Below are 14,525 nucleotides of genomic sequence, written 5' to 3' on the forward strand. Positions count from 1 at the left end.
GGAAGGTTGAAAATCACTGCTCTAGACCCAATTGTTACTGAAATATTTTGCTTTGAAGTTATGAAATCATGACTCAATTAGGGACGATTAAAACAGTGGTTTTCAAACCTTTTCTTTCTACTCACACACCACCTTAAGCAGTCCCTTACTAAGTACAGAGCACCAATGGCATAGGGATTACTTAAAGTGGGATGTGAGAGGAAAGAAAAAAGGTTGAGAACCTTGATTTAGGGTCTAGTTGGAGGGATATGTCTTGGTTAAGACAAGATAACAAAATCCTTCATCCAATTGATGGCATCTCCAGCAGTGCAGCAGTGGTTCAGTACAAAAACGGAGAATTTTTAAATTTAAATTTAGACATACAGCACGGTGGAAGACCCTTCTGGCCCACGAGCCCGTGCCACCCAAATACCTCAATTAAGCTGAAATCCCGATATGTTTTGGAGAGTGGGAGGAAAACAAAGCACCAGGAGGAAACTGCATAGACACGGGGGAACCTGGCACAACCTCCTTACAGACAGCGCCAGGTTCGAACTCGGGTCGCTGGCGCTGTAATAGTGTTGCTCCAACTGTGCTGCCCTGACGTCAAGCTTGACCCGGCGCTCAGTTCTCCTGAGTGGGACTGTTCTGGATCAGAGGTGAAAAGGTGCCCCCCTCGGTGAAACTCGGCTCATGCTTTTTGACAAACAGATTTATAGCTTTGCATTTTTATGAGGAAGTTGACAAATGTCCCAGGTTGAAATTTCTGTATCATTTTACAGCATAAACCCCACCAAATGGATCCGAGCAATTGCATTTATGAGCTGAACTCCACACTAAATGGTGAACTTTAGTGCAGATACAAGTTTAATGAAGGCTGAACCGTGAACTCTGACAAGGCATTTAGTTATGGGCTACAGTGGATAGACAAATAAGTTCAGACATTAATTACAGAATTGAAATGTCTGTTCACAACTTTCAGAAACATGCCCCAGAAATGTTTTCCTGAAAAGATTACTTATTTGAAAAAAAAATGGACCCCTTGTGCCTATTCTTTTTACCACAATTGTTTTTGAATCCAGTTTCTCCAGGTGGATGGGGCTCGGCTGGTAACTCATCTCGGAGAGGGGAAACTCAGATTTCAAACCTCCGCTGCCTTGTAGCTGTACCCGATCACGGGAAAGACTTTGGGAGTAAACTCCGAGGGAAAATCCGGAGTCGGAGTCCTGAAGGCGACTGAATGCTGTACCCAGCGCCAGCACGGAAATTCCTGCGACGCTGCTGACACCAAATTGTATTGACTTTCGTCGTTCCTTTGGATCTGTCCTTAGCATGGAGGGGGAGGGGGGATCCACACTGCATGGGCAACAGAGGGATCTCCTTATCAACTCTGCCCCGGCTTTCAGCCTGGAGAGGCCAGTCCAGTTTGGCTTCAGTGACTACCAGTGGTGCAGTTCCCATGGTCGACCACGACCGACGGAGGCTACACATATTGAAACAGTGCGACGATACTTTGCTCAAACAAACAACCCCTTGTTTAACAGAATTTCAGAATCTGCATTGAACAACCCCTGAACTCATCTGGGGAATTTTTACTGCAACCTTTTTTAGCGGCATGGTTCTGGAAGAAAATATCAAAAGCAAGGAACTAGTGGGTTATTTGATCTGGAATACTGGGAATTTTTCCTTTTGTTTTTAAACCCGATGGTCTCCTTGTCCTAGTTTTCAGGGACGACCAACAAGCTCCATGTCCCCATTTGAAGGAACTGGTTTTATACCCAACCACTAGCTGGTTCGTACTGGTTTTTCGTACTGCAGTTAACCCTTGGACCCAGTCTGGAGTATATATTATGAAAGGTTAAAAATGGCCCGAATCCAAAGGATTAAAGTAACAATTCCAATTGGGCACCACTTGGAAAGGGACCTTGTGGCACATAAACTAATTTCAATGTAGAAAAATGCTATACAGGTTGAGTCTCCCTTATCCGAAACGTTCCAAAATCCGAAAGTTTTTGAGTGCTGACAGGACGTGACAAGTGGAAAATTCCACACCTGACCTCACTTGTCCACGTGGGGCTCTGACACCCTGTTGGTGCCAGCTTGTTACCAACCATCGTCACTGCCAGACCTACGAGCGTTACCGTGTTCTTTGCTTATTCTCCACTCTGTGGTACAAAGATATTGTTGAAAATGACCGATGGTGAAATAGCCAAAATGGTTCTGAATCAATAGTGAAACATTATATTCATCTCCAGCTAAAATGCCACATTTGAGTATAACATGACCAGCTACCTTATTGAGTTGAAAAAAATCCAGGCTACTCTAACCTCTTGATCATCGTAGGTGGAGATTGAAAGCCTGCCGTGGTTTGTTGTTGCTGTTTAGCAGCTGATTCAGGCATTCTGCTGATGCAAAATGTGCTCAGTCACCCAAAACACATTATTCCAAAATCCCACTAAAATCCAAAATCTGTAACACTTCTGGTCCCAGGCATTTTGGATCGGGGGAACTCGACCTGTACACGTCAGAATAAGAATGACTGCAGTTTTGGACATGGGAATTGTAATAATAAATCCTCCCCACACTTGCCAACACAGGATTAAATGTTTCAGTGCCACGAGGCTTGGAACCAGGAGGGAAAAGATTTATTTTCAGTTACAGAAGAATCGGAATACCAGGGGTTTTGAAAACCGCAGAGGGAAAGAGTCCTGAATCCACTGGCCTGGACAGCAGTGGAAAATAATTTAATATTAAAGTTCAGAAAGGAAATTGGAGAAAAAGGAAAAGCAAAGTTTAATGGGCGGGTGACTTAATGGAGGTACAGGTTGTACCTCGTTAATCTGGCACTTTGAGTCCTAACCATTGTCGGACCACATAAAATTCCAGAAAACAGAAATTGGCCTCTATGTAAACATATCAAAGGTAGAACAATGCTTAAAACAGGAATTAATACTGTAGGGGCGACACGGATGGTGTAGCGGCTAGCAAAATGCTTTAACAGCGCCAGCAATCGGGGTTCAAATCCCGCACTGTCTGTAAGAAGTTTGTACTAAACAGTGACAGTTTCAACCATTACAGTGCCAGGAATCAGGACCGAGGTTTTGAGCCCCGAGCTGTCTGTAAGGAGTTTGTACTAAACAGCGACAGTTTCAACCGTTACAGCGCTAGGAATCAGGACCGGGGTTTTGAGTCCCGAGCTGTCTGTAAGGAGTTTGTACTAAACAGCGACAGTTTCAACCGTTACAGTGCCAGGAATCAGGACCGAGGTTTTGAGCCCCGAGCTGTCTGTAAGGAGTTTGTACTAAACAGCGACAGTTTCAACCGTTACAGCGCTAGGAATCAGGACCGGGGTTTTGAGTCCCGAGCTGTCTGTAAGGAGTTTGTACTAAACAGCGACAGTTTCAACCGTTACAGCGCCAGGAATCAGGACCGGGGTTTTGAGTCCCGAGCTGTCTGTAAGGTGTTTGTTCTAATGGCAGCAGTTTATTTTTGCACAACCGATTAGTGGTAATTCTGCTACGCCTGCAGGAAAAAGGAATCTCAGGGCTGTGGGTCAATGTTATGCACGTACTCTGACAATAAATGTGAAATCTGAACGTCTCCTCCTCACTGACTCTCAACACATGCACACCTCAAGGATGTGTGCTTAGCCCACTGCTCTACTCACTTTACACTCACGAATGTGAGGTGAGGCACAATTCAAATGCCATCTACAAATTTGCCGATGACATCACGGGTGTCAGCAGAATCACAGATCGCAATGAGGAAGTGTACAGCTCGTTGAGTGGTGTCACGGCAACAACATTAGAAAAACTAAGGAGCTGATTGTGGACTTCAGGAGGGGGAAATCAGGAGACCACGACCCAGTCCTCATCGAGGGGTCAGCAGTGGAGAGGGTTAAGAACTTCAAATTCCTGGGTGTCAGCATCTCTGAGGATCTGTCCTTTGGCATCCATCATGAAGAAGACTCACCAGTGGCTATACTCCGTGAGGAGTTTGAGGAGATCTGGTATGTCACTAAGGACTCTTGTAAATTTCTCCAGGCATACTGTAGAGAGCATTCTGACTGGTTGCCTCACTGTCTGGTATGGAGGACAGGAAAAGGCTGCAGAGTTGTGAACTCAGCTGGTGCCGACATGGGCATTAGTCTTCACTCCGTCAAGGGCGTATATAAGAGGTGGTATTTCAGGAAAGCAGCCTCTATTATCAAGGACCCCCACCACCCAGGCCATTCCCTCTTCAAACGGCTACCATCGGGAAGAAGGTACAGGAGCCTGAAGATGAATACCCACCAACACAAAATGTGTTTCTTCCCCTTTCCCATCATATTTTTAAATTTTAGTTTAATTTAGACATACAGCATGCTAACAGGCCATTTTGGCCCACGAGCCTGTGTGGCCCAATTTACACCCAATTAACCTACACCTCCAATATGTTTGGAATGGTGGGAGGAAAACGAAGCCCCTGGGGAAAACCCACGCAGACATGGGGAGAACGTACAAATTCCTTATAGACAGCATGGGATCCGAACCCTGGCACTATAATGGCATTGCACCAACTGGGCTGCCCAAATGTTTTCTGAATGGATAATGAACCTCAGACACTAGCTTGCTTTCTCTTGCACTTCAAAAAAAAGTAATTCATAGCAATACAGTAAAACCCCGGATATCTGGCACCTATGTGGATTTATAGATGCCGGAAAAATGTATTTTCCGGTTGCTTGAAACTTACTCTTACAAGGCCGCACTAAGAATAAACATTGTAAAAGACAAAAATACTTGCACTGAACAAACTTCACTTGCAAGAATATACAAACCTAAACATTTTACTTTATTTTCAGTCACTTTCTTTGAAAATATTTAACCATCGCTGCACCTGCAGGAACCGGCCGAAAGAACGAACAATAACATTATAGGAATAACCCGCTCTACGATACTAGAGCGCTCCTATGAAACCTTTCGTAAGCCGAAATGGCGTAAAGCGAAGACCCATTCATAACTATTGAAGGCTATTTTCGTAAAGGAGAAAACCCATTCAAATCTTTTCGTAAAAGCGAACACAGGTTTCTTTGTAAAAGTGAATTTTTGTAAAGCGAGTATTCGTAAAACGGCGTATACCTGTATAGGCAATAAACACCCCCTCCCCCCCAAGTTTACAGATAAAGCCTCTGACCAGGGCGACTCTTACTAAGGAAGGATAAGGTGATACTTTAAGAGAGTCACCCCACCGGCGAGTGGCATCAACTAGCTCTTCGTCCTAGGGGACGCCATTTTATTCAAACACAGCTTTGTTCAAACAGCTGCCAAGCTGGAAAACATGACCAAGGCCCTCCGCTGGCTGAATATTTTTGAGAACATTTACTTTTACAATTTTAACTTGTATTTTTTAGCCTATTATTTTGTTCCTATTTATTTAAATTTTTAAAATTTATTTTGCTAGTTTCTTGAATTCTGAACATCAGGGGTTTTACTGCATTTGCTTTGTGATTGCTACTGCAAAAGGACGAATTTCACGACATGTTCATGTTTCTGATGAAGGGCTGCAGCTTCATCTTCCACAGGTGCAGCCTGACCCTGCCGAGCTTTCCCATCACTACAGTTTTCTTTAAGAAAAATCTCTGAGGCAATGACATAGAAACATTAAACGACAGCACAGAAACAGGCCCTTCAGCCCATCTAGTCTGTGGCAAACAATTATTCTGCCAGGCCCCACTGACCTGCACCTCAACCATTGGCCTCCCTACCCCTTCCATTCAGGCACCGGTCCAAATCTTCCTTAGATTTTCAAATTTGAGCCCGCATTCACCGGTTCAGCGGGTAACTCGTTCCACACTCTCAGCACTCTCTGTGTGAAGTTAATCCTAACATTTCACCTTTGAACCTGAACCATGAGTTCTTTTCCCACCCAACGTTAGTGGAAAAAGCCAGCTACACCTGATCTACACCCCTCGTAATGGGGTTAAAAATGGTTAAGAATTCTAAACTGTCCCAGATAAGGAAGTAAAATTACCTTCTCCCAGGCGATTGTCCTGCGGGAGAGTGTGGAGATCGTCCTCTTTGGCTGACAGTTTGGACCATCAGCCTTCCTGTACAGCTCGTTCTACCCTGTGAATAATGGAAAGAGATTAATAGATTGGAGATGATGACGTTGAGACTTTATCGTCTTATACACAGGTACAATATATCGATCCATGGCACCAGAAATAGGGAGAAACATGCCCCCCCACCCTTTGAGGAGATGACTCCTCAGGAGAGTGACCACAGCAGCATACCAGCAAGTGGCTCAGTGGCTGAAGGACCCCCACAGGCTGTGGGCTGCTGCGGGCAGATGACCCACAGGGGTTGCAGGCTGCTGGAGTCTGGCTGACAGAAACTAGGTATCAGAACCAGAGTTCGAGAGGGTACTGGGGGCAAGAAAGGGCTCCCAAAAGGCCTCATACCAGGGGTTAGGATTTGAAGCTCGGGTTGCCGATGAAACAGACAGGGGTCTGTGTGGCTGCAGAGGTGCTGGAGGTGAATCCATAGACGTTCAGTGACTCCGAAGGGTCTCTGCTTCTCTTGCTATAAGGGGCGCTGGGCAATATTAAGAGTGACTCTTCAACTGCTTCTCCTGCTTTCTTCCACATCCCAAAGTTGGTATCAACCAATAGCAGTAAGGTGGGTGGGTGAGGGGCGAGAGAGAAGGTAAATTTCAAAAAACTGGATGAGTTCAAATCCAGCGCTCTCTTTACAGAGTTCTCCCCGTGTCTGGGTGGGTTTGCCTAGGCACTTCTTTCAAAAAGTACAGGGGTGGTAGGTTAATTGGGTGTAATTTGGCGGCAAGGGCATGTGGGCCGGAAGGGCCTGTTATCACACTGCATCTATAAATTAAAAACAATTCAATGGGATTGGAGCAAAATTGCATGAAATAGAACCCAGATGATGTGATACCTCATTCTCTCAAGAATGGATGAAGCACGAGAGAGTGTTGTCAATGGTCCACTGATGTGCCATTGTTGGGTCTGATGTGGGTTGATGGACCTCCCCGTTTCCCACTTTCAACCTAATGCTGCTTTAGTTTGTTGGTCACTGATTCCTTTTACGTGACCTTGTGGTCCAACAAGCAGTAAGCACATTTGGTTTTAAGAAAATACAACCACAAGCTCTTAAAACTATGCAAACTGACTCCTTTCCCCTGGATGAGAGGCCAGCAATGTTTTGACAGTTCCCCCTTTCACTTTGTTGGGAAATTCCATGAAAAGTACCTGGTGAGATCTTTACAGGAACTTGCATTCCCATTAAAAAACAGAACTTAATGTTTGTTCTTGACTTTCTTCACTTACATGCAGCACACAGTTGGGCCCTGCAGCCCACCACATCCACCATGATCATATAACTGTACAACAATTACAGCTTTCTACTCCATATAACCATATAACAATTACAATACGGAAACAGGGCTTCTTGGTCCCTCTAGACCGCACTGATTTAAGTGATCTCCTCTAGTTCCACCTACCCATTCCCTGTCCATAACCCTCCAATCCCCTCCCATCCATGCACTTATTCAACCTTTTCTTAAAAGACAAAATTGACCCTGCTGCAACCGCCTCTTCCAGAAGGTCATTCCACTCAGCCACCACTCTCTGAGTGAAGAAGTTTCCCCTCATGTTACTTCTAAACTTTTGCCCCTAACTCTTAACTTATGACCCCCTCATTCCACTCTCACCTACCCTCAAGGGGAAGAGCCTATTCACATCTACTCTATCTATCCCCCTCATAATTTTAAATACCTCTATCAAATCCCCCCTCAACCTTCTACACTCCAATGAATAAAGGCCCAGTCTACTCAATCTTTCCTTGCATTCTAGACACTGCAATTCCGGCAACATTTTAGTAAATCTCCTCCATGCAAACACCTTCTCCCATCTAGTCCCATTGACCCACTCCTGGCCCATAACCCTCCACACCATATACCTATCCAACTTCTCCTTAAATATTAAAATCGAGCCCGTAGCTACCACTTTGGCTGGAAGCTCATTCCACACTCCCACCACCCACTGAGTGAAGAAATTCCCCCTCCTGTTTCCCCTAAACTTTTCCCCCTTTAATCTCAATCCATGCCCTCTTGTTTGAATCTCCCCCACTCTCAATGGAAAAAGCCTGTCCACATTGACTCTATCTGTCACCTTCATAATTTTGCATACCTCTATCAAATCACTCCTCAACCTTCCACGTTCCAAGGAATAAAGTCCCAGTCTGCTTAACCGTTCCCTGTAACTCAACCCTGAAGCCCCGGCAACATTCTTGTAAAACTCCTCTGCACTCTCTCTATTCTGTTTATATCCTTTCTGTAATTCGGTGACCAAAACTGCACACAATAATCCAAATTTGGTCCCACCAATGCCTTATACAACTTCAACATGACATCCCAACTCCTGTACTCAATACTCTGATTTATGAAGGCCAACATACCAAATGGATTCTTCACCACTTTATCCACATGTGACTTAACTTTCAGGGAATTATGTACCAGAATTCCTAAATCCCTTTGTTCTTCTGCACTCCTCAATTGTCTACCATTTAACGTGAATGATCTTTGCTGATTAGTCCTACCAAAATGTATCACCTTGTGACGACGCACATAGTTGTAGAGGCGAACCGACCCCACTTGTCACGCGCGGTCAACGGGGCAGCTGCGGCAAAGATGGTGTCATGGGACCTTCTCTTCCAGTCCAGAGTGGAAGAGTTCATGTGTGCTTAAGTCAGCATGACGTAAGCTCCGGAACGCAAGGGGCGGGCCAGACACAGCCTTAAAGGCTGCGGTGCAGAATTCAAAGTACAGCAGTTGTTTTACACAAGCGCCCAGGCTGTTGTCTCAGTCCTTCTGCTGCGCTCATGCACAACCCACTACAGCCTCACACTTATCAGTATTAAACTCCATCTGTCATCTTTATGCCAACTTTTCTAACTGGCCTATATCCTACTGCAAGCTTTGAAAACCTTCCTCACTGTCCACAACACCACCAATCTTAGTATCATCTGGAGACTTAATAATCCAATTTATCACCCCATCATCTAGATCATTAATATATGACCCAGTACCAATCCCTGAGGCACTCCACTAGTCTCTGGCCTCCAATATGACAAACAATTTCCCACCTCTTTTCTCTGGCATCTCCCATTCAATCCATTTCACTACTTCATCATTAATACTTAATTCTTGACCCTTCCTAAACAACCTCTTATGGGAACCCTGTCAAAGGGTTTACTAAAGTTCATATCAACAACATCCACAGTCTTCCCTTCATCAACCTTCTTAGTAAATGCTGCAAAAAACTCTATAAGATTTGTTAAACATAATCTACCATGTGCAAAACTGTGTAGATTACTCCTAATCCGTCCCTGTCTTTCCAAATAATGGTATATTCCATCTCTAAGAACACTTTCCATTGATTTTCCCACCACCAATGTCAGACTCACAGGCCTATAATCACCAGGTTTATTTTTGGAGCCTTCTTTAAACAGCGGAACAACACAAGCCACCCTCCAGTCCTCCAGCACCTCCCCCGTAGCTAATGCCATTTTAAATATTTCTGTCAATGCCCCTGTTATTTCTACACTGACCTCCCTCAAGGCCCTCAGATGTTGTCTCCTCCTCCCACCTCTCACCTTAAACCTACACCCTCTAGTTGTGGACACTTTGAGGCCCTTCTACTTCCCATCTCCCTCCTTCATGATTTTGCAAACCTATCGGAGCATCCCTCCACCTCCTCAGTCCCAGGGTAAACAGAATACGGCCAATCCAATCTCTTCTTCTAACTCACACACTTCATCACACGCAACGTGGAAAAGAGTAGCAGGAGAAGGCCATTCAGCCCTTTGACCTTCCTCCCCCTTTCAATTTGATCATGGCTGATTATGTGACTTCCACATTCCTTGATCCCTTCAGCCAATGGAGCCAAATCTATCTCCCCCTATGAATTGGCCTCAAACATTTCCTGTGGTCGGGAGTTCCACAAGTTGACAACTCTCTGAGTGAAGAAGTTTCTCCTCATCTCAGACCTAAATGTCTTCCCTCTTATCTTTAGACCGTGACCCCCCTTGTTCTGGACTTCCAAACACCTGGAACATTCTACAGCATAGATAAAGATGCATCACCAATGTTTTGGGCTTGAGATCTTCATCAAGTACATGGTTTGACTTGCTGAGTTTCTTGGGGATTGCGTTTTTACTTCAATCACGGACTTGGCGTGTTATACATCAGGAGCATTTCTTCCTGCATTTAACCTGTCCTTGTCCTGCCAGAATTTTATGCATCTCTGTGAGATCACCTCTCATTCCTCTAAATTCCAATGAGTATGATCTCAGTCTATCTGCAGACGTCAGTCCTCCCATCCCAGCCATCTGTCTGCTGAACCTTTCTGTGCTGCCCTCCCTCAATAGGAAGAAAGCCCTTCCTCGGTTTAGGAAACGAAAACTGCCCGCTATGCTCAAGGTGTGGCCTCACCAAGACTCAGTACAACTGCAATAAGACCTCCCTCCTTCTATATTCAAAAACCTCTCACAATAAAAGGGGAAGGTGCCATTTGCTTTTTTCACCATCTGCTGTACCTGCATTTCAACCCTTCAATGAATGTTGCACCAAGACACCCAGGTCTTGAGACACCTTCCCTTTTCAGAATTTATCACCGCTCAGATAATAAAATGCCTTCCTATCATTGCCACTGAAAAGGATAACCTCATAAATGCCTTGCATTTGTCCACTCTCCTACTCAGCATTTAAAATGCCCTTGGTCATGGGTGAGATGCCAGAGGATTGGAGAAAAACTAATTTAGACATACAGTATGGTAACGGGCATTTCAGTCCATGAATCCGTGCCACCTAATTTACACCCAATTAATCTACAAACCCCTGGTACGTTTCAAATGGTGGGAAGAAACCAGAGGTCCCAGGGAAAACATGGGGAGAACGTACAAACTCCTTACAGATTCGAACCCCAATCCTGATCACTGGCCCAGTAAAGGCATTGCTCTAATCACTATGTCAACTGTGCCGCCCAAATTCGTGTAATTATAGGCTAGTGAGCCTGACATCAGTTGTGGGAACGTATCTTAAGTGATCAGATATATATGTATTTGGATAGACAGGGACTGATTAGATGAGGTAGGTCATGGCTAACCAATCTTAGAGCTGTTCAAGGAGGTCACCAAGAAGGTTGACGAAGGAAAGGCGGTGGATGTTGTCTACATGGACTTTAGTTAGGCCTTTAACAAGGTTTTGCATCGGAGGAGGGGCAGCACGGTTAACGTAATGGTTAGAACAACTCTGTTACAGCGCCAGTGATTTGGACCGGCGCTATCCGTAAGGAGTTTGTATTTCCAACCCGTGCCTGCATGGGTTTCCTCTAGGTGTTCTAGTTTCCACCCACCATTCAAAACATGTCGGGATTGTCGGTTAATTGGGTATAAATGGGCGGCACGGGCCTGTGGGTTGAAAAGGGCCTGTTACCACGCTGTACGTAAAAACTTTTAAACATTTAAATTTCAGGCAGTCACTCGGTATTCAGGATGAGGTTGTAAATTAGACTCGACATTGGCTTTGTGGAAGAAGCCAGAGAGTGGTAGGTAATCGGGGACTGCCTCTCTGACTGCAGGCCTGTGACTCATGGCGAGCCTCAGGGATCAGATGTCACTTAACTCCAGGAAAGATATCAATAAAATTAAAAAGAGGTCAGAGAAAATTTATTAGGACGTTGCAGGGACTTGAGGAACTGAGTTACACGGAGAGATTGAAAAGGCTAGGACTTTATTCTCTACACCATCGGGTGAATGACAGGAGATTTGATGGAGTCTACATAATTATGAGAAGTATTGGATAGAGTAAGCGTAAGCAGGTTTTTTTCACTGAGGACGGGTGAGACAAGAATTGGAGAACATGGGTTAAGGATGAAAGGTGAAGTGTTTAAAGGAACATTAGGGAAACTTCAGAGGGTGGTGGGAGTGTGGAGCGAGTGGAGATCATGGGCACGACTCGATTTTGACAGTTATAATAAATTCGGATAGGTACATGGATGGGAGGGGTATGGGAGCCATGGTTTGGATGGAGGTCAATGGGCAGAATAATAGATTGGCACAGACTAGATGGGCCAAATTGCCTGTTTCTGTGCTGGAGTGTACTATGGTCCCATCTGTCCAAGTCACCCTGCAGCCTCTTGGAATTTTCCTCGCAGCTCACACTGCCCTCCACTTCCACACCCCTCCCCCCAGCTTCGTGTCAGATTTCAGATTTATTGTCACAGTACGTTCATGACATCACATTCAACCCTGAGATTCTTTTTCATGTGGGTGAGACAGAATTTCCACTTATTGGTAGAGCAAAAAAATGCCTACAATGTAAACAGATAAAAAATGTAAACAACTGACTGCCATACAGAGGGGAAAAATAAACAATCAATAAAGTGCACAAGTACGAGTCCTTAAACGAGTCTCTGATGGAGTTTGTCATTGAGGAGTCTGATGGTGGAGGGGGAGCAGCTGTTCCTGAACCTGGTGGTGCGAGTCTTGTGGCACCGATACCTCTTTCCTGATGGCAGCAGCGAGAACGGAGTGTGAGCTGGGTGATGTGGGTCATTGATGATTGCTACTGCCCTCGGACGGCAGTGTCTGTGCTATTCCTTCATTGAGATCCTCACTATATATTGTAAATAGCTGGGTCCCAGGCCCGAACCTTGTGGCTTCCACCTAGAAACTCCGTCCCAATCTGAAAAGGACCCTCTGCTTTCTGCCTGCCAGTTTTCTATTTCACATCAATACATTACCTCCAAACTGTTCTAGTGAATCTCCTTTCCATCCTCTCCAACACCGTCACCTTCTTCCAGACAAGCCCATAATACTTCAAACATGGCCTGAGCACTGTCCTTGGCCTGGGTTGAAACTAGACATAATCTTGAGCAACAACTTAATATGTTCCTCCAGGACACCCTTAAACCTACCAGCACGAACATTGATTTTTCTAATTTTAGCTAGCCCCTATCCCAGTCCAATTCCACTGTTCCCATCTCCACTTTACCACCTCCTGTACTTTTTATTCTCTCTCTTTTCCCTTCCCCTTTCTCTCTCCACCTGCCTCTCCACCTCTTGCACCTTCTATTCTACATCTTATCATCTCCCAGCCCCTTTCCCATCTTCGTTCCTGTGGTGGTCCACCACTGGCCTACTGCAGGGGGCAACCACTGTACCTGCAGAAGAGCATGGTCAGCTGTCAATCAGCTGACCTGAATAAACCAAGCGCCATCCGGGATATAAGCCAGATCCAGCCCTTTGAAAACAGTTTCAGAGCTTGCAACAACATTCCTCACAGCCAGCTTTGTGGAAGTTTATGTCGAATAAAGCCTGTAGAACAGATTTTATGTTTTGTGTGTTTGCTTCTGACCGACAGTGCACCACAGTTCCCCCTTTATGAATGTAATTTCTATCTTGGTCTTAATAAAATGGTCCTGAACTGAAATATTGTCTGACCATTTCTACCTACAGATGCTGACTGACCTGTTGCGTTCCTCCAGCAATTCTTTGACTGCTCAAGATGACTTCTCATCCATGTCTTGTACAACTTCACCATAACATCTCAACTCCTTTACTCAATACTTTATGAAAGTCAACGTGTCAAAAGTTCTCGTTAGGACCCTAGCTAACTTTCAGAGAATTATGTATCTGTCTTCCCAGATTCCTCTGTTCTGCCGCACTCCACGGTGCCCTTCCATTTACTGTGCAAGCCCAACCAAGTCTAAATCTCACTCTTGTCTGCTCTGATGTTTTATAATGTTGGAACAAGATGTCACAGTTCTTGTACTCCATGCTATGGAAGGAAGGAAGAGCCCCATATGGTTATTTCATCGTCTTGTCCATTTGTACTGATATTTTCAGGGATTTATGGACTTTCCTATTTACCACAGTCTATTTGAAAGGAGTCCCCATGCCCACAGCTCCCACCCCCAACCCCTCTCATGTCCAAGCCTGTGAAGAGACTCCACTCACCAATGGGTTGGCCAGCATGATGGTATAGTTTCCATCGTCATCCAGCGTGGCAGCTTTGGTGTGGAGGGAACATGTCCCATCCGGCTCACGACGCATCTGGTAGTGTTCACTGTGCTTTGAAATTTGGTTGCCGTCTTTGAACCAGTAAACCTATCAGGGTAAGGAGCAAAGAGGAGGGAGTGAGGGTGAGTCGTTCAACTCAATGCCATTTGCTCCGCTGGGTAGTAGGTGGAAGGGACGTGCGCAGCAGGAGGTAAATCTAGAGAATAATGTTCTGGGATGGGGAAGAGTGCAATGGGACTTGGTGCTCAGGATACATATGCAGTTAGTGTGAACAAAAATCATTGTTGCACCTTTCTTTAAACATCTGGATTGACTCATTGACCTGGAAGGTTAACCTGGAGGGACCAGAAAGCCCCATAACCAGTGAAGCTGAAGCCAGAGGGGTGGGGGATGGTGTGGTGCAGACCATGGGAAGGGATCCTCAGAATGGCTGGGATCCAAACCATCAGCAACCTGAGCTTCAGATTTGAA

General features: G+C 45.1%; 1 protein-coding gene across 8 annotated transcripts in view; it reads right to left on the reverse strand.

The window, feature by feature from the left end:
- The window catches only part of palld (palladin, cytoskeletal associated protein), a 485,446-nt gene that overhangs the window by 33,558 nt on the left and 437,363 nt on the right, over positions 1–14,525 (reverse strand). For all 8 annotated transcript variants that reach the window (XM_069941703.1, XM_069941714.1, XM_069941705.1 and 5 more), the window contains 2 exons: positions 13,992–14,141; positions 5,989–6,083 (listed from right to left, as the gene is read on the reverse strand). In XM_069941703.1, the coding sequence (XP_069797804.1) occupies positions 5,989–6,083; positions 13,992–14,141 (245 nt within the window). The remainder of the gene's footprint in view (positions 1–5,988; positions 6,084–13,991; positions 14,142–14,525) is intronic.

The sequence above is a fragment of the Narcine bancroftii genome, chromosome 1 (assembly GCF_036971445.1).
Source record: "Narcine bancroftii isolate sNarBan1 chromosome 1, sNarBan1.hap1, whole genome shotgun sequence".
NCBI lineage: Eukaryota > Metazoa > Chordata > Chondrichthyes > Torpediniformes > Narcinidae > Narcine > Narcine bancroftii.